Source organism: Anopheles stephensi, chromosome 3 (genome assembly GCF_013141755.1).
Source record: "Anopheles stephensi strain Indian chromosome 3, UCI_ANSTEP_V1.0, whole genome shotgun sequence".
In the NCBI taxonomy this organism is placed as follows: Eukaryota; Metazoa; Arthropoda; class Insecta; order Diptera; family Culicidae; genus Anopheles; species Anopheles stephensi.
In genome coordinates, this window is record NC_050203.1 from 24,946,383 (window position 1) to 24,974,293 (window position 27,911).

General features: G+C 45.4%; 1 protein-coding gene across 9 annotated transcripts in view; it reads left to right on the forward strand.

Annotated features, from left to right (window-relative positions):
* The window catches only part of LOC118511385, a 48,810-nt gene extending 20,899 nt beyond the window's left edge, over positions 1–27,911 (forward strand). For 8 of the 9 annotated variants that reach the window (XM_036054402.1, XM_036054396.1, XM_036054393.1 and 5 more), the window contains exons 3-6: positions 7,749–7,911; positions 14,152–18,471; positions 18,540–19,106; positions 19,186–27,911. In XM_036054402.1, the coding sequence (XP_035910295.1) occupies positions 7,750–7,911; positions 14,152–18,471; positions 18,540–19,106; positions 19,186–19,581 (5,445 nt within the window). In that variant the 5' untranslated portion in view covers position 7,749 and the 3' untranslated portion in view covers positions 19,582–27,911. The remainder of the gene's footprint in view (positions 1–7,748; positions 7,912–14,151; positions 18,472–18,539; positions 19,107–19,185) is intronic. The other variant, XM_036054392.1, reaches the window with a different exon arrangement.

Below are 27,911 nucleotides of genomic sequence, written 5' to 3' on the forward strand. Positions count from 1 at the left end.
ACACTTACCCTTAGCGGCCACGCAGCAGCGAAGCCAAACCACTCGTTAACGAAAGTGTCTCGAGGCCGACATTTTGAGGTGAAAGTTTTGTGTCTCTGACCAAACGAATCCGACCGGCCTGTCACACACCGCTACGCTTTTCGCCCAACAACCCAAAATAATCCAAAAAAAAAAAAAACGGGCTCGTTGGCAATGAAGTTTCCGACTCTTTCTAATTTATTTTTCACTTTTTTATGTCTCCTTTTTTTGGTTGATTTCGCCAACCGGAAGTACCGTGAGGAAAAGGGGATGATCGTGAAGGAAAGGGGGGGAAGTAATTGAGCGAAAACGCAGACAAAACGGTGGTCCACGATGGTAAACCACGACACAAAGACGACGGAGCGATATTAAAGGGAGAGAAAGGAAAAAGTTTGGAATTTGTTTGGGATTTCCCGCAGCACCAGCTGCTCTTCTTTCTTCACAGCACGTTGGGCTCCACCGAAAAAAGGGGGATTAAGTTGAACCATTGGAACGCTCTTGTTGATGATCTCCGCGTCTTTGTAGCGGAGCACTTTCATTAGATGTAAAAGCATTGTGTGTGTGTGTGTGTGCATGTGCCTTGTAAGGAGCCTGTGGGGCGGTAAAATATTACAAAAAGGTTAACCGGAAGTCCCCGACGAGGTGTAGCCCATAGTCTTGGGAAATGGGCGAGGAAGTTTTGCCGAAAAAGGAGAACATTATGTCGTAATAGTTCAGTGTATTGTACGGATAAAAGTTCCGATTTCTGGCATGTGCCTTTCCTCCGGGGACGCTGTTCTGCGCGTACCATTGTTCGTGTACGGAACGTTCCGGAGTTTGGTGTAAAGTTAGGTGGTGTACTTTGTTGGCCAAAAAAAAAACTCTGAACATTGGCACATTTGTATCACAAAATGAAACGGAAAGGTGTTAAAAAGTGTCTGGGCAGGTGCTGTCCAAGTGCAAAGTTTCCTTACAGCCTTCCTACTTTTATTTTATTTTTCCAATGAGGTATGGCTGGCTTACTGGAATAATTTGTTTAGTAATAATGATCAACTTAATCTGTAACACCGCTCAGTTTTTCCTACCTGTGTAATTCGCAACCAGCACCCTAGAGACCTTTACTTCTACGCTAGATACAATGCAAGATATGCATAATGCCTTCACCGAGCACACACCAGATCGGCATCTAATAGATGATGGTACTTTCTTCCAACCGGCGGAGGATTCCGTTGGTGGCTTTTGGGCATTATTTGTGGCATTTGTGGCATTTGGCGCGGTGGTGGCTGACTGCGTAGAGGAGAGTACCCGGTAGGGTGCTACAGCTATACAAAAACTTATGAATAATAACTACACTGATCAGCAGCAGGTCCCGAGCAGCGCTGTGCCGTTTGTTTTCTGCTGCTGCTGCTGTTTGTTTCTTACGACCGGCGGATGAAGCCCGCTTTTCCAAGAACGGCATGCTGCGGCTCCGGCTTCCGTGTGAATATTCCGCGTGATACGGGAACCGAGGAACCGAGGAAATGGTTCGCGGTGACGAGGTTAGGAGTGTGCGTGCATGTTTCCGCAGGGTTGAAACTTTAATGGAAAACTGCCAACGCGTCTAACCGCTCCGAGCGGTGTCCCGTGCCCTGGAGTCGAAGCGTGAGTTTTCCAGGAACCCAGAGAAAGGAACTGCTGCGTTACGTACACTGAAGGGAATGTGTGTAAAATGGGATGTAAACTGTAGGAATTAATCTATTGCGGGGATAATAAATTTGAACCACAGCGCCACAAAAGGTTGGTGCTGTGAAAGGAAAGCATTTTTCGATTAACGTCGGAGTTACTTATGCGTTTATGGGTTACCTTAGCGGGAGGTCTGCAAACAGGTGGTGTGACAGAAGGTTCATTCAGAGTACGCTTATGGTTCCTGTTTATTTTGTCGCTTTGTTACATGGAACATGTGGATCGATCGTTTATTGTAGCTTAAAGTGACGTATCCGGTTCTCGGATGATAATGATTAATTAATGTCATCATTATACATTGTTATATTGGTTTATACAGTCATGGCAGGTCTCTTTCTACCTCTCTTAGTAGAGAGCGTTCTATACTCTATATTAAGAATTTTGACTGCAAAATTTGTCAACCGCTTTTAATGTTTTAATTTTGTTTTTGAACGAGCAACGAGCATTTAAATTATTGATTTCTTAAGTATTCAGAAGAAACGTCCGTGACAGACCGCCATAAGCATGAATCACTATTCAGCCATGGGTAAACTTAGCCAAGGAAGTTAGAAATGGAAGGACTACACCTGTTTAGGTTGTGAAAGCCAACAGTTGAACAGCTTCAAATTTTTATTTTCATTTTGAAGTACAGCAATTAGAATTTTGGTGGTTGTAAATATATAGTTTTTTAATATATTTACGTGTTTATATCGTAAAATAATTTTAAAGTTTGCAAAACGTTACTATAAATTGCCTAACATGAGTTTTGGAACAAATTTTTATTATTTGATTTATTTTGAAATTTTCCATACAATTTTTAATTTATTCTTTTTCGTTAAACATGGATCATTCGTGATGAATTTAAAAAAAAATGCAAGTAATTTTATGATAAAATATCATAATACCCATCATGACAAAAGCCACAAATCTCATTATGCCAAAACCACACCTATAATTATTCCCATCGCTGTATTATTCAATTTACTTCCTCCGCGTCCGAGAGGAAGTTAGAAGAATTTTGGCAAAGGGTTGTCCTGGGAGGTAAGAGAGCATAAACTCACGCGTTTTGCTATTCTTGTCCCCCGCCTACTCTACCACCCCGCCCGTTCGCTTCCCGCCGGCCCAAAACGGATACGGAAGTGGCCCGGTTTTGTTCCTTTCTCGTCCTATCTCGTCCCATCTATCCCCAATGGAAGGCCTCCAGCACCGACCAAGGGTTGGCAAGACTCCGCTAGCCACCCGAGATAGGCGAGAAGGAAAGGCTCTTAATTGTGCGGAAAATTGGGTTCATTGAAAATGAAGCTTTAGCACCGACGGACCTCCTCCCTTGCCACCCACGGCCCACTTTTGCGCCCCCCCCCCATGCGTCCACCAGATCCAGCGTGTAGCGCACGCGTTCTATCTTTGCATCACGTTCTGCATGCGTTTTAGCAGGAGCAGCTAGAAGTTTCAGCAGCCAGCAGGGATTCTCTGGTGTACCGCGCCGGTTGCAGTATAGTGTACACACGTCCTCCCCGGTAAGACCAACTTTTCCCACCCAATCGCGCACATTGCAAGGTTTTCACGGAAGTGATTGCGTTGGTGGATGGCCGGTGGTAGTGCGCGCGTGAGCGGTGGACGGTACGCAGCGTGGCTGATATCTGGCCCGTTCCGCCTCGTCGCGCTCGTCGGGTGAAGGGATACTAAATTGGCAAGCGAGCTGCTAACCGACAATGGCACTTCCCGTTCGTGTTGGCGCTGATCGTTCTCGAAGCATGCTGGACGACGACGGGGTTACGGGGGTTTGATAAAAGTTTGCATACGTGGTTAGATGGTAGCGCTAATCAGAGGGTTAAAGGAACAAAGAATGGGAATTGATACAAATAATGCAGAATCGTGGTGGACTAGACAAAGCGGGAAGGAAGATGCATAATTGCTGCAAAAAAGTTTTCCGATCGTAGATTTTCGTTCAGGTTCGCGGATAGGACCGGGCGGGGTCCTCGGGACGTAACGAAACCAAAGGGATGTTTAAGGTTGCATTTGTGTTTGGTGTGGTGGTTTAGCAAAACTTTTTATCGTTAATTAGTTTGTTTGTTTTTTTTATTTATAACTGTGAGTGTTTTTGTTTCGCTGTTCTATAGGTATAATTTATGAGGCATATTGTCCCAGATTTTATTGAACTTGTTTTAGTTGATATTACACAAAGTCCTAGCAAATAATGGAGTCTAGCATGACTTCTCTCTCTCTCTTCTTGGCCTAACGACCTCTTAGGTCATGCCTGCGATTTTTGGCTAACTAGACTTAATGATTGGGGCCTAGGCGATAACGGCACCGGTCTTCACACAGCAGGAGCGGGGTTCAAATCCCATCCGGGTAGCCTCCCTGAACGTGAGGCTGACTACTTTACTACGGTTAAAATTAAATCACAAAAAGCCTTCCGAGGTTGTGGAGCCAAGGAAGAAGAAGAAGAAGAAGACTTCGACCGGTTCGGTTGGGATTTGAACCCCGATCCTACCGTGTGAAGACCGACGCCGCTGTCGCATCTACCAAATACACTACATCCTTAGAAATAGACAAGTTTTTCAACTCCATAGTATGCGTCACTCGTTTCTCCTTCACCTCATTTGCCATTGACATATTTAAATCGACGTTGTTCAGTTTTACAAATTCACTCCATTTGATGAAAGGCAAATTTGTCACCGTATAGTCTCCCTTTCGCACCTTCTCAGCAACCGGAGTGCAAGTTTCATTTTTTTCTTCGCTATTCTATGCGGCCAGTTGTAGTAAGTTCGGTGTGTAATAAAGGATGGAAGGAATAGAAAGGGTGAATGTGGAAGCAGCAAAACCAACCAACCAACCAACCAAACTTCCCGTAAGGTTGGTCGCGACAACACTTCTTATTTCGCCCAACACCTACTCACCCCAAAACCGCGCACTGGCCGCGTGTCAATCGATTTCTTTTGGACATGTACAAGACAACATTGTTGCACAGCAGCCTGTACAGGCCTTGCTTCTCGCGGGGTTGTTTTATTTTTTTTTTTTTGTTCGCCATTTGCTTCCCTTTTAGTGTATATGGGGTTGGTTCAGGGTCTCGCGCAGCAGGGTCTCGTGGCATGTCTAACGTGGGAGTCCGTGCTGTATTTTTTTTTTGGTTTCTTTGTCGTTTAGCTCGTTGAATTGTTTTTACAATATTCTTCAGATTTTTTGTGGTTGGTGTTTTCACTTTTGTGCAAAGAGCGAGAGCAGTTGTTTTCATTCCCCATCGCCCAATGGAAGTTCTTGTTTTAATCGATATGCTGGTCATGTACCGCGTTATAGAACTACTTAAGGGATTATGTTTTAAAGACTTGCTGCGTTTTGGTATCTCTTTGGTGTTTCGGGCGTGGGCTTACTTAATTATCGTCTTAGAGCGCGTCGCCCCATCGTTGTGGTACAGCTGGGGCATTTTTCAATTTCTTATCTGAGACAATCCTACAAACAGACGAAGGGCTAAAATTTCTTGATTTTTTAACCTCATTTAAGCGACTTGCTTATCAAAACTTTTATTAATTCTTAGACATATTTATTGTTTAAGTGGTATTTAAAAGTTACTCATGAGTTTTGTAATTTAAAATATATTTAAAAAAAGGATTTATTAGATCAATTTTACTTTTCCATCTTATACCATTTATCAGTGTCATTTAAAACATTGTCAGCTCGGGAGACAAAGAATCGCTACAAAAAGTTCGATCAAAAATTTGACCTTATTTATATCCGTTCTCATCCCGTGCTATAGAGCACGTTGAGCATCGCTTATTTTTCATTTCAGTTCTGCTTTTGATTAAATTTTGTTTTCTGTTATGCAAAAAAAGGAGGAAATAAATAAATACAGCCTGTCCGAACAGCAAGCGCCGAGAGAGAGAGAGAGAGAGATGAGCCTTTGTTCGGGAACTGAAAATGTGTGTCACTTTTGAAGAAGCGTCGCCGCATTTCCATCCGGGTCGATGGGTTTGCTTATAATTGCAGTCTATTTCAAACGATACATTGTCATAATCCTGTCCCTTTGTACGGGCCATTCCTCGGTTGGGATTGCAGGACATCATCAGCATTGAAAGCGGTTTAATTTTTTTTTTTCGTTGCACGTCCGCAAATTTCAATCAAACCCACAATCTCTGCTAAGAGCCTGTGGTGGAAATTTTAAATCCTTACAGTTTTGTTTCCGCAAAGCTGCAAATGAATTTCTGCTTCATCCTTCCAGCTTTTCCGGATGTTTTGGGATTGTCGGATGGCGATGTTGATAGTTCGGACTCGGAGATTAGACCGACCGAAAACGGGGACGGAGAAAAATGGCCGACAAATTCGATTATATTGCGGAAGCGGTTGTCATAGCGCCTTCAACATATTAGGAGATGATTGTCAAAAATAAGCCCCCCAAACGAATGGGCCGGATTCGAAACCGGGGACCCAGGGATCAGGAGCTCTATTTGGTTTCTCTGTTGCCTCGTGCCTGCAAGAGATTGCTCGCTGACGCGACAAACAACAGCAGTAGCAGCAACAACGCTTACGAAAGCGAGAAAAAGGGCCTTCTCTCTAATTCGGTGCACACGAGTGCGCCCCCCCCAAAAAGCGGATGGACCCGCCAATCATGCCCGCTAGAAAGCGAATCGAGAGTGAAAATGAAGTGCTCGGCAGCAACCTGCGATGGTGGTGGTGCTGGCGATGACGATGAGGCGATTTGCCCGAAGATTATATGGAGCCGTGCAAGACATTCCACTCTTGCGGGAAGCTGTTGATGGCTTAGGGTCTGGCCTTTTCCACCCGTGTCCGAGCCAAAGATGGCTTTTTAAAGCTTTTTTGATTGAATTGGTGTGTGTGTGTGTGTGTGTGTGTGTGTTGGGTGCCATGTTGACCGAGTTGAATGGCAACGTCACGAGCAAAACGGTTTTGCCACGCGACGCGTTCGGAGGTCAGACAGAAGTCTAGCATATATGTATGTGGGAGATTGAAAGGTGCCGGGAACAAGTCGAGGTTATGTTCGAATTTGATCTCGTTTCTTTACTTGTTGAGAATGATGGGAGTTTTTGACTTGTTTCACAATCACATTAAGTATAAAGTTCTGCTAAGTTCCTCTGAATGTCTGATTCATATTTTCAGGCTACTAAGGCCACTTTTAACCTTAAGTCCGTTTACGAAACTCACCACCAATCCATGCACCTTTATCAGTACTTATCATTCCGTTCCGTTGGTCATCCTTTCATACACATCGGCTCAATGTCAACGCCGCTAACGAATGGTGTCCGCCGAATGGACGTGTCATAGGAAATGAGTATCATTAAATTCCCACGAGCCAGGCAAAAAAACAATGTGTTTCCCTCAAATGCTCCCAGCTCTTCTCCAATGTCTCCGTATGCTACGCACTTTTGCACATCTGCCCCACTGTCAAATACTCGATCGTGTGTAGTGTCCATTTTTATGCAATCAGTCCGCTGAGACCGAGACACGGCAAAATGTCGGACAAAATGGAGCTTTCCAAGTCCCAAGTGTTGTGGCAGCATTGCCATCGTGGGTGCTTTCTCCTTTTCGGCAAACCTACCGTACCGTTCGCGTTCATTGGACAGCGATGGCTACGGTTCAGTGTCTACTGGGACAGCTCATATCCGGCTGCTCCGCGTTCGACCTTCCGAACGACCTTGTCTCGTGTGCCGATGCTGTTAGTATGCGTCCGCTGTGTGCACAACGACCACTCGGACATACTGCTGGAGTGCATAGTTTTGTAGTGCGCATATTTTCCGATTTAAAAAAAAGCGCGTGAAAGCATAAGGTCTGTGACAGTGGTGGTAGTAACATGGAGCAGCGAACGATGGGTTGGTTGGTGCGGTTTGAAATTGGGTGAAATGATTTCCTGTTCGATGCTTTCACCGTCGGCACTATTCATCATGAGATGGACGATGGCTAGACTTATTTTTTTAATTTCTCCTCCTTCTTTCTTATTTCCTCCTCCATTCATCTATCGCTAACCGCTTGCAGGCTTAATTGAAACTTACCATCAGTTTTGCACTTTCCCCACCGGGGGTTTTTTTTTTCGTTCACAGAATGCCAATACAGGCGCCCCAATGGACAGAGTTTCTCAGCTGTCCCGTTTGCTGCAACGAGTTTGCAGCGAATCTACGCCCACCGATCAGTCTAGGATGCGGTCACACCATCTGTCGCACCTGTCTCGCCACACTCCACCACCGGCAGTGCCCGTTCGATCAGGTATGTATGGGTTTCCGATGCTCATTATGGGAACAGAAAATTTAGCGCCGCAAACAGTTTGCCCACGATGATTTTTTCTTCCTACTGACCATTAAACGAGATTTATAAGGTATTTCAATTTAGGGTTAAAAAGTACTTGAGGTGGAGTGATCGTGAAACTAGTTTGCCTAAGATAAAGATTTTGCGGATGGCGGAAAAGGTCAGAGTAAAGTCGTGCCAGACTTCAGACAAGACTTTGAAGCGCATTTTTGATTGCCCAAAAAAGTGATACCAGTTTTTTAAACAATTGATAAATGGCTGGTTTATAGTTTAACATTTGCAGTGTAAAATCGGGGCGGGGTCCGGTGGCGTTAACGGCTCCAGACTTCACACGGCAGGACTTGGGTTCAAATTTCATCAAGACCGCCTCCCCGTAATTAAGACTCAGGACTATCATGCTGTGGGTAAAATCCAGCACCAGGAAGCCTGAAATGGCAGACCGAGACCTTTCAAGGCTGTCGTGCCAACGAAGAAAAAAAGAAGTTTAAAATCGCGTGTACATACGTGTACATTAGCTGTGACGTAAATTACTGAAAGTTGCGCTAACCGAAGTGAGCAAGTAAGAGGACCTTTCTTGTTTAATTTTGGCTCTACTGCTTAAGGTTTCTCTACCCACTATATAGGCACGATCTAGTAGAGAATTCAACCTAGACACTATTCGAGTGATATTCAAAAGAACTAAACCGATCTGACATACGAAAGAACATTTTAAAAACCAAGTTGTAAAAAATATAAAAGTAGAGCAGTTCTACACACAATCGTATATCTAATCTCGTCTTAATAGTCTACCTGAAAGACTATCCAGCTACGGGTAATATCAGGTAAAGGAAGCTGGTAATGACAGACCAAGATTTCTTGAGCTTGTAGTGCCAAAGAAATAGAAGGAGATACCAATCACAACTGATATTTAGGACGACAGATGACTTAATTTGGGAATGTCTATAAGACCGGAGTCTGAATGATATTATTCGTTGCACAATATTGAGATTGTTGTAGAGACTATATAGCTCTGATGCGGATGCTGATGTCCCGCATTAACACAGTAAAACTTGTTAGCTAAAAGAACCCTTGCGCGTATCTCAACATGTATATTGCTGGAGGGGATATCTTGTCACACATATTGAGTAGACTTCAAAGGTGCGAACACCTATCTAATCGTTTGATCTGATCTGTACATTAGGATATTGCCTCAAGTCATAGTCAAATATGTTATCCTTTATCCTCAACAGTTACCCATAACATTTTTTTGAAAAGAATATTCAAATCTAAGTTCTACGATCCTTTAAGTTAGGGGATATGATACGTACTTTATGCCTAATTTGTGTTTTATTTTGTCCCAAGCTCTATAAATCAAGTGAAGTGGCATATTTACACTTGCTATAAACATGTGCCGACTACCGAACGTTAAACCGTACCTTAAAATATCTTCAATCAATACAAATTTACTTTCCGGTTAGCGACTTTATAATCAACACACAAAGGACGAAACAAAGTTGAAGTACCAAAATCGTTTTATAACTGAGCAAGGCACAAAAACACACTGCACGACTTCCTTCCGTGTCATGCCAGCACTCGAAATGTGAATAACTCACGTGGAAAAAGTAATCAAATAACGGCCAAGTCAAGGTTGAAGCACAAAGTAAAACAAATCAACTAGCTTGTTGCAAAGTCAAGAAGCCGCACCGTCGGCAAGGGCTCCCGGTTCTGCATGGGGCAAAGAATCCCATCCCGGTAAGGAGCAATAAAACTTTATCATCTTCTTCCATCCTGCTGGAAGAAACCGGACTGTGCCACACTTCGACAGCTTGCTCAAGGAGCGCTCCCGGCTCCCGGTGTTCCGTGCATGTGACAGTGGGAGGATGTAAGGGCAGGAAGGAGAAACGGAAGCGTCTTTTGCGTGATGTCATTCAATATTAAACTTATGACGTTGGTTCCTGATTCCGGTTTGCTCTCGGTGTGTGTTCGGTTGCTTCCACAGACGAAGCGGGACCGAGCAGAGCATGCTGGATGCGGATTTAGAACATTAGCTTTTCAGTATATATGTGAGATCCTTTTTGTCGGTGTGTTGTGATCTTGGTGCCTCGCTGCTGGTGCTGCTACCGCCGCTAGTTGAAGATTTTATTTGATACGAATGTAAAGAAGGTGGCAAAAAGGGGTCATATGTTGGTGATTTTGGAATTTTATTTATTTCCACTCGGGTTCGCTTTTTATCTTCGCTTAGGTTGGTTGGTAGGGTTAGGAAGCGGGTTGTGGACGTCGTAAGGTAGGTGTTAGATGGGAACGTGCATATCCGTATCTGTAGAATTGCGTTATATGACGCTTTACGGTACGATTTTCGTTCTGCAGACGGATCCTCGGGTGCTCGATTAAAATCGGATATGGATGAAAAAAAGAAGGGGTCCGAATTCAGTTTTCCCTTTAATCCCACAGCCAATATCTATTGGCCAGATGTGTGTGTGTGGATTGGCGATACTAAAAATAAAATAAAAGTTAACACTCTTTTTGGAATAAATTTGATTTTTGAGAAGGAAAATGCTCACGTACGGAGTGAATTATTGCACGTGAAATCTTTCACATAGTTTATGGCAAATTTAAAGCAGAATTATTCATAGTTTAGTGCAAAATATCGTAATTTGAATTGAAAGAGACGGTTGTAGCTCAATATCACTTCCAACTTTTACTGTTGTAGTTGCTCAAATACATTTAAGACATAAAAAGGAAGAATGGTTGCTTTGTATGGATATCATCTTCTAAGGATTCTCGAGTACTACCCTAGAGATCTCTTAGACAACAATTTACTGAGAAGCCTCTTCGTCCAAGCCACATCAACGAGCCAGATGTGTGTAGACCTCGCAGATGAAATCACTTGATCAACGGATGAAAGGGCCATGTCGTCTAAGTTTTATCTACCAAGAAACCTCATTAACTGAAAGACATCTTTTATACCGAGTCTCCTAAAGTGACCTATCCTAGAGACCTTACCATTAAACATGGTTCTCGGGTTCGTTTTCCTGATGTGCATATGCTCCAAAATACTCCAAGAGTCTTGCTTAGAGCCATTCAGGCATTATAACCGCGGCAGACCTACTGAAGTCAGGTTCTATCACTGCTCTCTTACAATTTTCACTTTAAAACCAATTGAATTTAAGAACGTGTATAACGTGAACTTATTCTAGTAAAATAAATAGCACATATTTGATGCGTATTTCCGTTCAACACAATACCCGAACAGCAGGGTCATACCATGCAATAAATAACCTGTGAGGTGCTTTAATCAAATTTTCACTAGAATTAAAAATTTAAATTGTCCCTCTTTTTCCGTCCTATGCTGTTTGCCTGTTGGGTGTAGTACATACGAGCACTAAGCAGCACAAGAACGAGCTAAAAGCTCCAAAAAACACAAGGCTATTCTGGCGGTGTTACGAACCACTGGAGGGCTCCCAAAGGTGTTCCCTGCGTCGCCTAAAAATGTTCCCACTCTCTAATCTGATTTACAAACATCCGCCACAAACCAACTCCGTCTACTGGCAGCCGTCTTTACGCGGTTCGGTTTGGGGTAGCAGGTTTCAGGCTTTTTTTTCGCTCTCTCTCCAAGTCACACAGCTGAAAACGAAATTTGTAAATCCGTCGATAGGTGAGCTTGGAGCAAAACAAATACTACAAAAGTACGCACCGGAATCGGAACCAGACCGGGAAACGGTAGGTAGTACTGCTCGAAACGACTCGAAAGGTATTAAATTTTGATGCCTATCGGCAGGTTCTTTTTTCTTCTCCTGCATATGTGAGCTTGTGTATCTCAACTTCATTTGGGGTATCCTATCAAGTCCCAAGCTATCCTGGAGGTGCCTTTTTGCCCTTAAAAATATAAACCATGATGTGTGTGTGTGTTGTCGGATGATATGCGTGGTGTAAGAAACAGACGACGAGATTTTATCACCATTTTTTTCCTGGGTTGCTTCCCCAAAAGTAAGGGCTACTGGAGGGTAAGGACAGCTACCAGGTGCGTGACACCTTGCCGATTGGGTATAGTTGGATTTTTAACTAGTGTCGGGCTAATATCACGCTGGAGGAAAATCCATTTTCCATGCTTGTTTTACATTAATGCGTTTTACCTGCATGGAAGGGTTGGTGTTTTGTCACCGATCTGTGGACAGCTTGCACGGAAGTTGAGCAAATCCTTGTCGAAATATTATAAAACCCTCCCGTCTGCGTCGATTGCGATAAAAAGGGAACCAGAAAACTCCACTCCGAAACGTCTCCGGGTTGGGGATGGGAGACCCTGTTAGGACACAGACAGGGTCGATCTGTAGCTATTTATGTAATGCGGTGGAAAACACGGATACCTAAAGGATAAGCGGCTTGTCGTGCTGGAAGGGATTTTTTTTTGTGTTTGCTCCCTGTTCCAGCGTTTATGTTTGTTGTTATTTAGCATACATTCTTTCGACACCGAACGAATTGAGTTTTTTTGTTTCCTGCCATACGAACTATTCTATACGTCGCGCGCGAAATTTGCTGAACCAGCCAGAAGAATTTGATGAGGGATTAGCTGTTTCATTCCGAGCCCGATATTTTAGCCGCTTTGTTTTGCCCTTTGCTTTTAAATTTTTTGCGTAAGCTTTCGTGGCAAATCGGCGTGCAAAAAGTTAGCGAATATTTGTGTAACACATGAAGGCTGGATGGGTTCCCATAATCGGATTCTGGTACGCTGGATGCTGGCGGTACACACCCAGATCACAGATAAATGCAAAATTCATGTATGTGCGCTACTTTAAATAAAACAAGAAGGAAAGTACCTTGTGCTGTGCTATTCGAAAAATTCCAACACATTGGCACGACGATTCGAAAGTGGCCTGCGGTGTTACACGACGCGACATAAAAACAAACGGACCACCACCACCCCTAAGACACACACACACACACAACACCCACATGAGCGGTGCTTAACCGCCGAACGCAACAAGAAATGCGCCCGCCCGTTGGGTAAATGGATTTGTAGCGCTTAATATGAATAAGTTTATATTACGTTTATGATTTTCCGCAGCGTGTACGAAACGGAGTGCAGAGAGAGAGAGAGAGCGCGCGCATAATTCCTCGCGTAAGAAAGGACTGTCTTGTGTGGTTTGAGTGCAGCGTGCGAGAACACTGTTGGCAAGTTTATGGTGCCTCCGGTGCCACCGATAGCTTGCGGTTAGTACGCGCGTTATGCGCGCCAGTAGTAGTTATGCTACGACGGTACGGTGCCAAGTAACAGCAGATACGAAACTTGAGCCACAGGCGGAAGCCGCCTTGGTGGAGACCATCGGGAAAACAGTTACAGTTATGGTTCATGCGGCAAAGAGTGTTGATTTGGTTTGCTTGGGTGTATGAGAAGGAGCGTTTGGGGCCCTCTGCTTCCAACTTGGTTTCTGGTGTCGTGATGCTGTTGCGCTTGGCAGCGGGCAAGATAAGCGTTTGATTTTTTCACCACTTTCTCCCTAGACCGGGTATCTTACAGTGATTCACAGACATACCAACGAATAAATCTAAATCCTTGCTGGTGAAATGGAAACGCTTCTCTCCTGGTAGCCATACCATCACTCAGGCATGAACCGGGTGTGTGTTTGTTTTCCCAGTAGAGTGAGGTGTTTTTTTTCGTTCCCAAATGGTTGAAACGAATTCGTCAGACAAATCGCAGAAGTAATAAGCAAAAAAAAAGGAAAGAGCTCTTACAGTATCCTGATGATGGGTGGTGGTAGCGTTCAATATGGAACTCGTGATGAGGCCAATATATGCAGGCGTATCCTTTACGGTGATGCCTCGCTGCTGCTCATAAGTGGGTTTATCCGCATCCTTCACGGTACTTCTTGGAACGCTGCAAGACTCGAAGCTTTTTTTGGCATCCAAGTAAGCTCCATGTAATCCGGATCCCGGAGGTAAGCTTTTTTTAAACAACGTAATGACTGAGATGTATACTTGTAACATATATTTTATGCTGAGGTACGATATCAGCGACAGGTGAACTTACTTACACTTCAGGCACTATAAGCGGCTTAGCGGTTTTGGTCCCGCGGTAGAAAACACTTTAAGTAAACTATTGATCGTGCGTCGTCCGCTGTTAAAGAGCTCTTACATACACCACACCTTTTATGATAAATGAAACTAAATTAAGATTTATTTTAAAATTAGTTTTCTAACTTACATTCCTTACTATTTCTTTTACAGACTGTTATATCGACTGATTTAGATTATCTACCGATAAATAATGCATTACTGCAGTTGGTCAGTACACCGGGAATCTCGTCCTCGTCGACGTACGGCAGCAAGGGAGGAGGAGGAGGAGGAGGAGGCGATGGAGCGAACAACGCTACCAGCAATGGCGGCAGTGCATCGCCTGGAGGAGGAAGCTCGCAGGGTGCCGTGTGTGGAGGCAATAGCAGCACTAGCAGCGCGAGCAGTAATAGCAGCAGCGCCAGTAGTAGCAGTAGCAGCAGCAGCAGTAGCAGTAGTACCAGCAGTACCGCTAGTAGCAACGACTCGACTTCTTCCTCCGGTAGCGTAAATGCATCGCCAACCACCAACAACAATGCTCCCAATACTTCCGCCAGCATTACCGATCCGGACCTCAACTCGACGAGCGTGCAGAGTCTCAGTCCCGAGAATCTGCAGTACTACAAAACGGCGAAGGCATGCATCGAAGAGCTGGCGCTCTACCTTAAACCCTGTCCAGCGGCCGGTAGCGGATCGTTGGCGGCGGATCGTGGTGGTAGCAGCAGTATCGTCAGCACGTCCGGACCGTCCGGGGCGAGCCTGCTGTCACGGCAGATGCAGCGGAAGCTGGTGATACTGGTCAACTGTCAGCTGATCGAGGATGAGGGCAGGGCACGGTCGCTCCGTGCCGCTCGCTCACTAGGCGAGCGCACGGTCATGGAGCTGATCCTGCACCATCAAAACCCGCAGCAGCTGAGCACGAACCTGTGGGCAGCGGTAAGGGCCCGCGGCTGCCAGTTCCTCGGTCCGGCCATGCAGGAGGAGGTGCTAAAGCTGGTGCTGCTAGCGCTCGAGGACGGATCGGCCCTGTCGCGCAAGGTGCTGGTAATGTTCGTTGTGCAGCGTCTCGAGCCACATTTTTCGCAAGCGTCCAAAACGAGCATTGGGCACGTGGTGCAGTTGCTGTACCGTGCGAGCTGTTTTAAGGTGTCGAAACGGGAGGGAGACTCTTCGCTGATGCAGCTGAAGGAGGAGTTCCGCACGTACGAGGCGCTGCGTCGCGAACATGACGCACAGATCGTGCAGATAGCGACGGAAGCTGGTTTGCGGATCGCACCCGACCAGTGGTCCTCGCTGCTGTACGGTGATACGGCACACAAGTCGCATATGCAGAGCATTAACGATAAGCTGCAGACGCCACAATCGTTCGTGCAGTCGGTGCAAGAACTGATTATCGCCCTACAACGCACCGGTGATCCGGCCAACCTTTCCGGGCTGCGCGTACAGTTGAAGCATTTGGCGGCGATCGACTGGAACAGCGAGAACCACGTGCCCAGCTGGGCAGAATGTGCCGCAGCTCTGCAAGCGGTGAAACGCGTCGTGGCGGGACTGGTGGACTTTGTGCAGCATCATGGCAACCGTAAGCTGCAGGAGGCAGGCCATCTGGCACACAACCGAAACTACAAGATCAGCTTGTGCCGGGACCTAAACAATCGGGGCACCTGTCCGCGTGGACCGAACTGTACCTTCGCACACTCGGACGAAGAATTGGAAAAGTATCGGACAAAGCTGCGAAAGAGCCATGGGAGCAGTGCAACGGCCAGTTTACGCATGATGTCTAATGGAAAAGATCATCATCCGGTTGGGGCGGGTACTATGAGTGCGACTGGGCCAGGGCAGCCAGGAGGTGTTAGTCGAGGACCTAGGTCGGCTGTGGATTACCATGCACACCCAGGTGGTAGTAATGGTGATGGTGCGAGCGGCGGTAGTATGCACCAAAGTTCGTCCTCGTCCCACGGTTACCATTCGTCCGGAGAGGAAGCATCGTCCCCGGTGCGCTATCAAAAGACATCTTCCGCTGGAGTAGGAGGAGGAGGGGGAGGAGGAGGAGGAACGGGTAGAGAAGGAAGCCAGCACAGTCATCGTATGCTCGATAAGAATCACGTCGGAAGCCAGGGCAGTGGTTTAGGATCCGGTGCAGCAGGTGGACCAGGGGCTAATGGACCAGGAGGAGGTCCTCATCCATCGTCATTCAGTGGCGGAGGACCAGTGTCGATGAATGGAGGTCCTCGCGGTGTTTATCCCAGTGGCGGAGGAAGTTCATCCAGTCACTATCAACACGCTGGAGCTGCGGGTGGTACCAGTGGTATGGGCTACTCAAATCGCGGTTCTTCCCATCATGCAACAGGCGGTCCCGGAGGAGGTTCTTCGTCACAAGGTGGTGGTGCTCAACAGCACAATTCTCCGCAAGGAATGAGGTTCCGTCCTCCACCGCACATGGGTCCCAGTCCTGGTGGGGCGAATGCCAACGGTGGTGCGAACTATCACCCTGGCCCTGGAGGTCCCGGTGGTTCGCTACCACCGCATCCCAGTATGCACCATGAGCGAGATGGTGGCCATCTTCCAGCCGCATACCCTCAGCAACTTCCTGCCACACAACCAGCAGCTGGTGGACATATGTCGGGCGCACATCAGATCGAGTCACATCTTCATCACAGCCCGTTAGCAAACGCTATGCATCATCCGCCGTACTATGGTGCGGCTGGTGAATATCCCGAGGGTAAACATGGCGCAGAACATGGACCAATGCACGGCCTACCACATCACCATGGCCATAATCATCCTTCGCAAATACGGCGACCACCGAACTACGCCGCTTGGGACAATCTCGCCAGTCCTCCGCATCATCATCTGAGGGGCGAACATCATGGAACACCATCCGGCAAGATAGGACCGTCTAGCCATCAGGCACAGCAGCAACAGGCAGGTAGTTTTGGAATGACGGGACACGCGGGACAACCTCCCCATCCCTCATCTGGCTCCGTGCCATACGGTCCGGCAGCAAGTCCGAAGAACGGGCACTCCAGCAATTCAGCAGCGCCCATGGGATCGAAATACATGGGAGGAATACCGCACCAAGCGGGACAGCAAAACTACCATCACCAGAAGCTGGGACCACAGGGTCGTGACTACAAGGAAAAGCATCAGGGCAATCGAGGTCCTCATCCAGTACCACCCCCACCGCACGTACACGGTGGGCTGCCATCGATATCTTCCGTCGGCCCACCACCATATCCTGCCGGACGTAATGGGCCGCTTCCACCTCAACCTTATCTATCTTCCCCGTTGCCGATGGCTGGCCCGGACGCCGTAGGTAAAAATCCTCCACAGGGACAGGTGGGACCGCCGCCACCGCCACATCACAACGGCTACAATGGGTCACAGGCGGCCGCCTATCAGCATAATCTGCAACAGCAGCAGCACCAGCATCACCATCATGCTCATCATATGCATCATGGTCCGGGGGCTGGATATCAACCTCAGCGGCAAACAGCAGGGGGTGAACCGCCGTCACCCTATCTGTCCAAAATGCTGTTCGAATCACTCGGCACGACTGGTGGAGGTAATAAAAAATCCTACAACCAGCAGTTGATGAACCAACACCTGAACGAAATTGGAATGGCGAACCCGGCGGCAGCTGCGGCCGCTGCCGGCAAGGACATGTTCATCCGGTCCGATTCTCTCCTAGCGGACGACGATGCGCTGCTCGTGGCTGAGCAAGAGTTTAACAACGCGGCACAGTATGGACCTATCTCGCGCATGAACCCGATCGGTACGGAGCGTATCGATCTCGGGCTGACACCGCGCAGCCATCCGAGACAGCAGCAGCGGGGTGGTCTGTGGTCGACTACGTCCTCTTCCTCGCTCGGGGACAATCCATCGCCGACGGGTGGTGGGAACGGTAGCTCTTCCGCGTCCTCCCCATTCTATGCGGGCAGTGGCGGAAGCAACACGCAGCCACTGAATCCACCAACAACAATACCGCCAACACAGAAGCATTCGATGCAGCAACAGGTGCAATCTCATCTTCCGTACCATCCACAGCACCCGTCACTGCCGCATCCATCGTCCACCGGTGCGCTCGACAAGATGGCGCCGGAGCCGAACAATAACTCGATCGATTTTGATCTGTTGCGTGTTGGAGAGAAAAAGACACTAGAGTACGATTCAGCAGTAACGATGGCCGACTGCTGTGAAACGGTGCCAACTTCGGCTGGCGGTAGCGTCGTGGAGCAGGACTTTTTGCTTCAATCGTTGGTTTCACAGACAGGACTAGGTGGCGGTGGGCATTACGGTGCTCAGCAGCAGCACCCTTTCCATACGGTCATGATGATGTCGACGGATAGGAGTGGTTCGCCGCAACATGCACAACAACACCAGCTGCAACATCCGCAGCAACAGCTACTGTCGAAAGATCGATGTAATGGCGGTGGAGGTCCTGCGCTGTCGCCCGCCTGTGCCAACGATGATCTTCGCAAGCTGAACGATATGAAGGTAATTCGAGCATCTGGATTCATTGGGGTTTTAAACGTTAATTTCCTAATTTTTTTCGCTCTCTCCAGAGTCCACCATCATCGCTTTCGGGCGTCCAGTCACCCGCCATGCTCATGTCGGTGACGTCGGAATCTTCCGTTTGCACACCTCCACCGACCGTCGGTATGTCTGGCGGTGGTTCCAACGGTGGCACATCGTCCATGTGGAACAATTTGCTGGACCTGTCCACCTTCAAACCTCCATCCGATGCGATGAACAATCCGAACGATCCGGACGGCCACTTTAACCCGGCTGGACGTACCAATGGCACTGCCGGATATCCGATGTCAGCGTTCCCGTCAGCATCTTCCACCTTTATCCGCTCGTCGGCCGACCAATACAAGCTGCCAAAGCTGTTGATGGACAGTTCGGCGACAGGTGGGGGTCAGCAGCAGCAGCAGCAACCAAGTTTTCTAGCCCAATCAGGTAAAAGCGCTGCTGCCGGAGGAGCAGCAGTCGATACGCTTGGCGACGTTGCCCGTTTTCACGATATGATCAACACTAGCCAACCGGCTTCACCGAGCTGTTTGAGCGATCGTGTAAACGGCGAGGATCAGCGCAAACTGAACGCGTTCAAGGAACTGAACGAGCTTAGGGTATGCTTGCACGCGGCGATGTGCCTCATGCGCAGTGGAAAGGACATTATTTGACAACCATTCCTTTTGATTTTCCCAGATTCAATCGGGCATGCTCACCTCCGTGACGGCCTCCCCATCGCCGTCGGTCGTCACGTCTACGGTCGGTAGCTCCGATGGTGCCATCTCGCTTCACGTCGACCAGACGGCCACATCGCTGTGGAACAACTTGCTCGACCTACCCAGCCTCAAACCATCGCCACTGTCCGCATTGTCGTCCGTGGGCGGGGTGGGTTTGGAACCGACAACGGCCGGACCATCCGGTGAACCGCTCATCACCGGCAGTAGCTCGTCCAGCCAGCTCAGCGCACTGTTGAACAGCAGCAATGGCAGCAGCAGCGAAGATTCGTACGAAGCTGGCATGGCGGACGATATCCGTGAGCTGGAAATGCGGCTCGTGTCCTCCGTGCTGCAGAACGATGAGAATGGCATATAACGTACGATTGTTGCCGCCGCGGCCAGAAGACCACACATCCTGCAGGATACACTAATCCGCACTGTGCTTTGCGAGCCTAATGACTAATGAATTTGTTTGTAACGGGGCGTATTCTTGTGCGGCCGTATTGCCCGGGCTGATTGTGTTATTGCCCACGTGCCTCCGGTGTGGGAGAGCATTCGAGCTTTTCCGCGTAGTTCTGTCAACTTAATCGCAATCGTTGCTCATTGTTTTAGTTTGGCTATCGTTTTTCTTTTTTAAAGTACCTCATAGCAAAGGTGTTAAACGGGCTAGCTTATATCTATAGAGCTATATTAACGGATACGGAGTTGTTTATTGTTTGTTCGTTTTCCTTGCGAAACTAAAATGTGTTTAAACATTTTGCTTTGGTTAAGGTTCACGGGGTGGGGTTTTATTTTTAACCGGTTACCGCTTAAGAATGATCATCGACTGATCTGAAAAGAAATGACCGCTTGTTCGTTACAGTGGTGACACACACACACGCGCACGCACGATGCCCATTAGCCAGTTTGCTAAGGGATAGTTCAGTAGCAATTCCTACGATTAGCAGCAAGGTTCAGGCATCAGGCAATAGGAGAAGGAATGAGATATCACTGTTACGTTTACTCTTACGACGCGTTCTACAATATGCAATTGTTACTTGTGTTTAAATACCCTTGCGCTAGCTCAATTTGCTCTAGTTTTATTAGTACGATTTAGCCAACTTTACCATCGCATCGCTGGTCTGGTTCATAGCTATATATAGAGCTATATATAATCTGGCCGGGAATCGGTCAAATAGTGTGTGTGTGTGTGTTTGCAGGCAAGCTATTTTTCCCTGTTGTAAAAAGGGAAAGCGTTTTGTTAGGTTGTTTTTTTGCTTAGGGATTAGATACACACAGCTAATATTGTTTTATCGCTTTTAAAGCTTTGTTTAGATGATAGTTTGGATGCTTGGGGTACTAGGTTACAAATTTTATCATTGTTTTTTTTTTAAATTGTATTATAACCACATATATCAATACCACCATGAAGAGTGGAGGTAGGGGGCAGGACTCTGTGGCAATGCTTTTGATTTTAGCAAAAGCAAACACGGTGTAATGTTGTAACACTGTAAAGTCAAATACTCTAAAATTTCGTTCCGACTGTGCCCTGTCGTCCGCGCACCGATTTTAATTGCTGAGCAAATGCGCATCCGCACTCCGCGTTTTGTCGTAAGTTACTATTCATTAGCGTTTGTGAATTGTTACCCAGCTGTGTGGCTCTGGCACCGATGACGGGGGACACCCCCAGACACTAGCAAAATGATATGCACACCACAGACGAGCAATGTCCGCGCCGACTAGCAGAAAGCGGGCAAAACAAATTGCCCTCTAGCTTAGTTGAGCGTAAAAGGAGCGGGCGTCCACCCGGTGGGGGAATGTGTTTAACAGTAATTAGTCCAATTTAAAGCACCGGTAACCGGTGTTTATATAAATATACATATACGTGCAGATACTCCGCAGTCGTACTGCGCGCGCGCGCTGTTCATTAGGTTAATCTGTATATTCTAGCAAAAGGAACACAGAAGCCACGATTTAATGGTAAATTCTCTTTTCAATTCTACATTTTTTGTGGTTTTACACAAGAAGCAAAAAACAAACACGAGCATAGGAAATGGGTTTCGAGCTTGCGAGGGTGCTAGAAAGGCCATCTGCACGTGGAACGGGGCGAAGGAAAGATGTAAAACACTAACGTTTAGTAGCGAAATTATCACCAGTTAGCTTAATAGCAGGAGCAGCAGCTGATATCCCCGGTTCTTGGAAGGTTAACACTAGCGGGAGGGACTTGGCGCTCATCTCCCACACACATACACTCGTCTCCGGGGTCGCGCTAACGTACAGTGCACACGGGTGTCTTGCAGCCGAGTGGCCAATTGTTTACGGTGTAAACTGGAATGGGGCTAGCAAAGGAAGAATCACCCAACCGCCAAAAGCATAACGCTCTTTCGATGGATATTTTGTTTATCCTTCCGTTTTGTTTTTGCCACTAAGAAGTGCTGTGGCGCTGAGGGGACTCTACTGTCTTGTGAATGCAATGCAAACACGCACGTTTCCTTCAGGCTGTTAATTAGTAAGCTCCAAGACAACAAAAAAAGAAAGGGGGAAAGAGATTAGCGGCGTATGTGAAAGTAGGTTAGGAAGTTTAAAAGATTGATCGATTATCATAAGCAAGCCAGCCAGCAGCCAGTGTCCCCAGACCACCCCACCCCCCACCCTGGTACGCAGGGACGATAACTGTTTTGTTTTCTTCTAAACCCAATGGGTTCGCGGTGAATGGTATATACATTCTGTAACTAACTAATCTATTTATTGTAGGAAAACGAAGGTGACCGAACGCAGCGGACACCGAACAACCCGCCTAAACAGGAGGACACACTTTAGTCTTTTATGTACCGACTGAAACGTATGTGCGCGGACGTCGGTGTGTGTACGTGTGTGTAGTTGATTTAAAATAGTGTTCTCGGGTGAAAATCATCAAGACATCCGCTAACTCGCATAATCGCACTCTAACACGCACTTGGCTGGCGTAATAATATTGTGTACATGGTTTGTTGTAGTAAGGCGCGCGGTGTTGGGTGAGATATGGAGTAAGAGATTTTTGTTTTGTTGTTGGTATTTTGCAAAATGCAAAACGTTATTAACACACACACACACACACACACGCGGAGATAATAGAGTCATTAGAATGCAGAAATGGGTGGACGGTCGAAAGTTTTTCGCTGAAAAAGAAACCAACCAATTGTGTAAACTACAATAAGTGAATCAATTTAATGATTCCCACGATTCCCCGCATTCGCTTCTGCCCGCACCAGGCTCGATATCATCAATGAGATTCTGTTATTAGCTTGCAATTATATTGTCAATGCGAGGTGGATGGATGATCTGGCGGAGAGGAAAAGAAAATGCGTGTACTAGTGGAGAAGAAGTTAATCGTCCCGATCGTCCCGAATTGGAGTCGTGCACTTGGGAGTGTGTGTGTCTTCATGTGTGTGTGTGTGTTTGGGTGGGATTAGCAACTGTCGGATAAGTAGAGCGAATAAAGGAAAAAAAATCTTCCAGCTCTAGTACATCCGGAGAACAAACAAAAAGGGAGAAACTTTTGAAAACTTATATAGAAAAATGTGTCCAAAAGTAGATCAAAACCGAAAACACAATACAACAGTTCACACAAAACAAGAGCCCCCCCTCCCAATACACACGCGCACGGTGACAAGAAAAAAAACGGGGCGTAAGGCGGACGGATGAAATGGATGAAACAGAGTTAACATTTAATATATACATATATATATGAAAGCGGATATATACATACCTATAAACATATATTTGAAACAACAGCAACAAAAAAGTATATAAATCTATATATATGAATATATATTTTTAAAATATTCTGACGTTAAGCAGCAGCAGATTGGGAGAGCGAGAGCGCGTGAGAGAAAAAAGGAGAAGTAACAGCAGCAGCATATATGGAATCTAAGGATGGCTATTCAATTGACACGTATTATATTGTACAATGGCTACAAAGAAGAAGAAGAAAAACAAAACACAATCCAACCCAAAAACCGGATTATAGATAATGCAGAAGCAATAGACATTACTCTCACTCACACCTTCACACCGACGACCGACGGGATTGGAGATTGGTCAAACGAAGACACCATTTGCATACAAGAACGAAGAAACAAGGCTTAAGCGTTGACTGGAAGCTAGCAATATAGTGTTGTGTGCAGGATGCGGCAGAAGAAAAAAATCTTGGGGCTCCTTTATGAGATCCTTGCTGGCAGAATAACCCAAGCAGCAACAAGTGTTTTTTTTTTCTTTCTCCTCGACACATCGACAGACTTCAGTGTTTTTTGGGGGCTTGTGGCTAACCATGCTCCCAGGTATAAAAAGTGCCACACGTTGATGTGCTCAGTGATGTATCTTCTCACTCACAGAAGTAATTGTCCTGCCACTATTAAACATTATTTCATGTTTTTTTCTCTGCTGTATCTTGTATCAGGTAGTTTAATTTTTTTCCTTATTTTGACAATTTTTTTCTTCCAAATTTCATACTTTGTTCCATGCTTGTCTGTGGTCTGTTAGTGAAGAAAGTTAGCTCCCCTTTCACACACGTCCTCGACACGTCTTTCTGTGCGATTATGAGTGATTTGCTCGGTAGAATCCTACCGGGAGCCGGATACGGATCTAGACTCTGCAAGGAGGAGGATCATATATAACTGACCCTTAGAAAGTTGCCCTTACCTTACATTATAATCTTGGCTGTTTTACAGCGTTCGTTGCGCATGCGTTTTTTGAACGTTGAACGTTCGTGTTGCTCCTTAATCCGGCCGGCCTTATTCCCACAGACAGACCGACCTTAGCGAAACCGTGAAAGGGCAAAAGGTTCATTAAGGTCACACGTCCTCCGGCGTATAATCGTTAAGCGTTTAGTGTGTAGTGTGTACGGTTCTGTTTTCGCGTTGATTGTTGATTGATTTTTATTATTATTTTATATATTGGTTTCTTCTTCTTCTTTTTTCTTCTCTCGCTCTATACATTACCGATAATAGCGTGTACACATCCCGTTTACACATCCCTTGCGTTATTAGGGCTGTGCTCATAGTAGGTTTTTATTATATATACGTGCTGTACTGTCCGATCACACTTCAGTTCCCGTTGATACGAAAATTGTTTAACTTATTTTTACTTCTTCGTATACGACACAGCGTTTACATTTTTTTCCTCTGGGGTAGGTTCGAACTTTTTGCTTAAAGCGAGTTACATGCTAAATACAAAAAAATTATAACACTTTTCTACCAGGCTAACACTCGGTCGAAGAACGATAATTATCTCAATAATTATTTTTAAAACCACGTGTTGTTTTTTTCGTTTTGTTTGTTCGCTTTCAATTCGCGTGTACGCAGCTTAACGAACCAGAAAACTAGGCAAAATATCAGTCACAGATAATCATACAAAACCGGGCCATCAGCTGCAGCGGTCCGGCAGTAAACACAGGCATCATTAAACGCAAACTTGTAATAAACTACGGACGGGAGGGATTGGATAGTGGACTGACGCGCTGTTAATTGCGAGAACGAATGGCCTTAGGCAAGGTAGTGTGCAGGAGTAGAAGAAGAAGAAGTATTTAGCAAAGCGTTTAAAGAAAACAAACAAAAAAAAGGATTTACAGTACCGAAAGTAAAGCTTCGGACCGGCTATCGGAAAATACACAAGCGTTACTAGTGTTTTTGAACGTTGAGTTTTGTATTATTAATTTTTTCCTCTTCCTTTTTGTTCCTTTTTTTCTACTTACGTTGTATAGGGGTAATCGTTGCGTTGTAATATCACATAGTTTTGGTGTGTTTTTTGCTTTACTTTTCTAATTGTTTTACTTTTTTTTTCTTTTCAGTTTTATGAAACGTGAATTTTATGAAGAAACCAAAAAAAAAGAACGCTGGCTTCCAGTCAAGCGCACGTGTGTTAAGGAATGGCAGAAAACAACAGAACACAAAAATTGATCCTATGCTGCGGTTTGTGCTATCAGAAGCATTCCTGAATTAACAAGCAAAAAGAAACAGGTGGGACAGTAACGATAAGCGTACGAAGTTTTGTACATTTACCTATCCATATACTACATTATCATCTTCTGCATCATTCGTATCGAATAGAGAAAAAGGGAGATAGAGAGGGGGAGAGAGAGTGAAAGAGTAATATCCAAGATCATACACTAGCTGTACTAGAAGCAGAAGATAATTAGAAACAAAAATCAACAATACTAAACCGAACGCGCGCTGAACAAACAGATGAACGGCAAAACCTAAAACTACACACCAAAGCTACACTAAACTAATAGCAAATTCACAGTTGTGTAGTGTGTAATCCGGGTGTTCCCTCCTTCTCCTCCCAGTGTGCATAGCTTAACTTATATTACCCGTTGTTTGTTAACATTTTGCCACCAGTAAAGGACGTAGCATAGAGGGTGCGCATACGTGTGGTGGCCGCAGATGAGGTAGAGAAGGTAAGCAACATAATACAGCATACCCAACATGACCAATCGTGTCCTGTCCGTCGTGTCTAACGGGAGTGGCAATACGCGACGATAGGACAGCCGTGAACAATCTATATCATCTTTATACAGTGTTTAGCTAAAAGGAATTAGACAGAACAACCAAGAGAAGAAAAACGAAAAGGATCTCAAACGAACTACTAAACCCTTCTATCATCCCAACCAAAAGACCAAGAGCTTCTTTACTGTACTTGGCTATTGGTTTTATTGAAATCACCTTTGTTTTTTAAGCTTTCAGTTAATTTTCCATCGTCCTGTCTCGGGAAATCGATGTCTGGCTTCGGGTTTTACATTTGCCGCCTAGGGCCACTACGGTTCGCTTCGTTTTGCTACTAGAGTAAAAGTGCCTTTTTAAACAAACAAAAAACGATACTTGTAGTTAACTGTCACGTGTATTTGCTATACAACAAACACACAAAGAACCATCACCTTGAACGACACTCACACACACACACGCAAACTGAAACTACTAAACTAAAACCCTAAACTATTACTCTGTCTAAGTAGGCGACGATCGGTAGACAGTAGAGAGCATTAAACTTTGTACTACCATGTTAACGATTATCTATTAAAATTGGGTGTAGTGTTTTATGTTTTTAAAATGTTTGCATTGTTAGTGCTGAAGAAGTAATGGATGGGCAGGGGACGTACTTAAAATTGTTTGCAAGAGTAAAAATCACATGCGATCTATAACGCCTAGTTGAGTGTATCTTGCCTAGGAGGCAGGGTTGCCATATGGTTAATTTTTATGCCTAATCTTTTTTATTTAATCTTCTGTCTTTTTATGAAAATTTTGAAACCATCAAAGATTATGCAGGTGGACAAGGGAATCGTTTAAGCCTGCTGTGGAACTTTGCAATCATATAGTGGATTTTCTGCCGAGTGTTCTGTCACTGTTAAACTGTAAACTTACGAAATTTCATTCGATCGCTTGTATGAACATGATTACGCCCAATCATTCGTACCGGGTTAACGCAATAATTTATTCTAAAATATTATTTTAATTACCACTTGCTTAATCTACACGGCTTATTGCAAAGTTCAACAGCCGCATTGCAAATTTCCACAAACTATTTGTAAGATTCCATTGTATGATTGCAAAGTTCCATAGCGGAGCTTTAGAATCGAGAACATTCCCTTGAAAGATTGAAAAGTTTGTTTATACGGCTCAAAATTCTGTATTTTAATGGTTATTTCAGATCAGCCACAGCACAGAGGTTTTCAAGAAAGTGACTTTTTTGAAAAATTACCAACCATAGATCTGTTCCATTTTAAGAAGATCAAGATCAATAAAGAAATGAACGGTTGGATGGTTGATAATGGACTAGATGTAAACAGGTGACTTCCAGAACAGAAGCAGCTAACAAAGCTGCAAGTTACTCAAAGAAGTAACTTGGCCAGTTGGAAGAAAACGGTACAAATGACTAGGCTCTGAAATGAGGAATTTTTAGGATCGGAATTTTAGGTTTCTGGAGCATATTTAAGAACAAAAAAACCAGTATGTCAACCCTGTTACTAGGCGGTACTTAAAAAAATTCTCTGCCTGTATTAAACACACAAACTTAAACACTACCACCAACAGTAGTAACTCACATTCGATGCCCGTTTTGTGTGCGGGACCCTTGGAGACACTTAGCTTTTACATCGTTCAAAGGTTTTTTTATATTGCTCTGTATAGAACTGTTAGAAGTAGTACAATGTTTCGCACTCCGTTGGCACTGTTAATACGATCTGTTACTCATCCTATTAGCTGTTATCGTGTTTCGTATTATTAGTGTGAGCAGCAGACGTAACGACGCAACACATGCCCTAAAAGCCGAGTTCCTAAACCAAAACCTAAAACAGTCAGTAAAAACGAGTACCAGCTCATCATTCTCTGCTAGAACCTGTCCGTTTAAACCGGAGCTGCCGATTTCCCGAACGCAAACAAGGAGGATAAATTTCCTTAGTGATATTTTATATGCTACTTTTTTTTGGATTTGGTTTTACAATTATATCCCCAACATATCTCCCAGTTATGTGTAGCAGTTCACATACTCTCACCCTTGGTAAGGTTATGTTTGATAGGCAGCAAGCTCAGCTGGAGTTCTCAACACCACATAAATATTTTAACAAAATCCCCAGTTCCCAGAAGGTGTTTTTCCCTGAAGAATAATTAAGAACCAACGCCAAATCCAACCACTGTTGTTGGTGTGTGTTTGTGTGAATTCCGTTGTGCGTTTCATCAAACCAAAAAAAAAAAA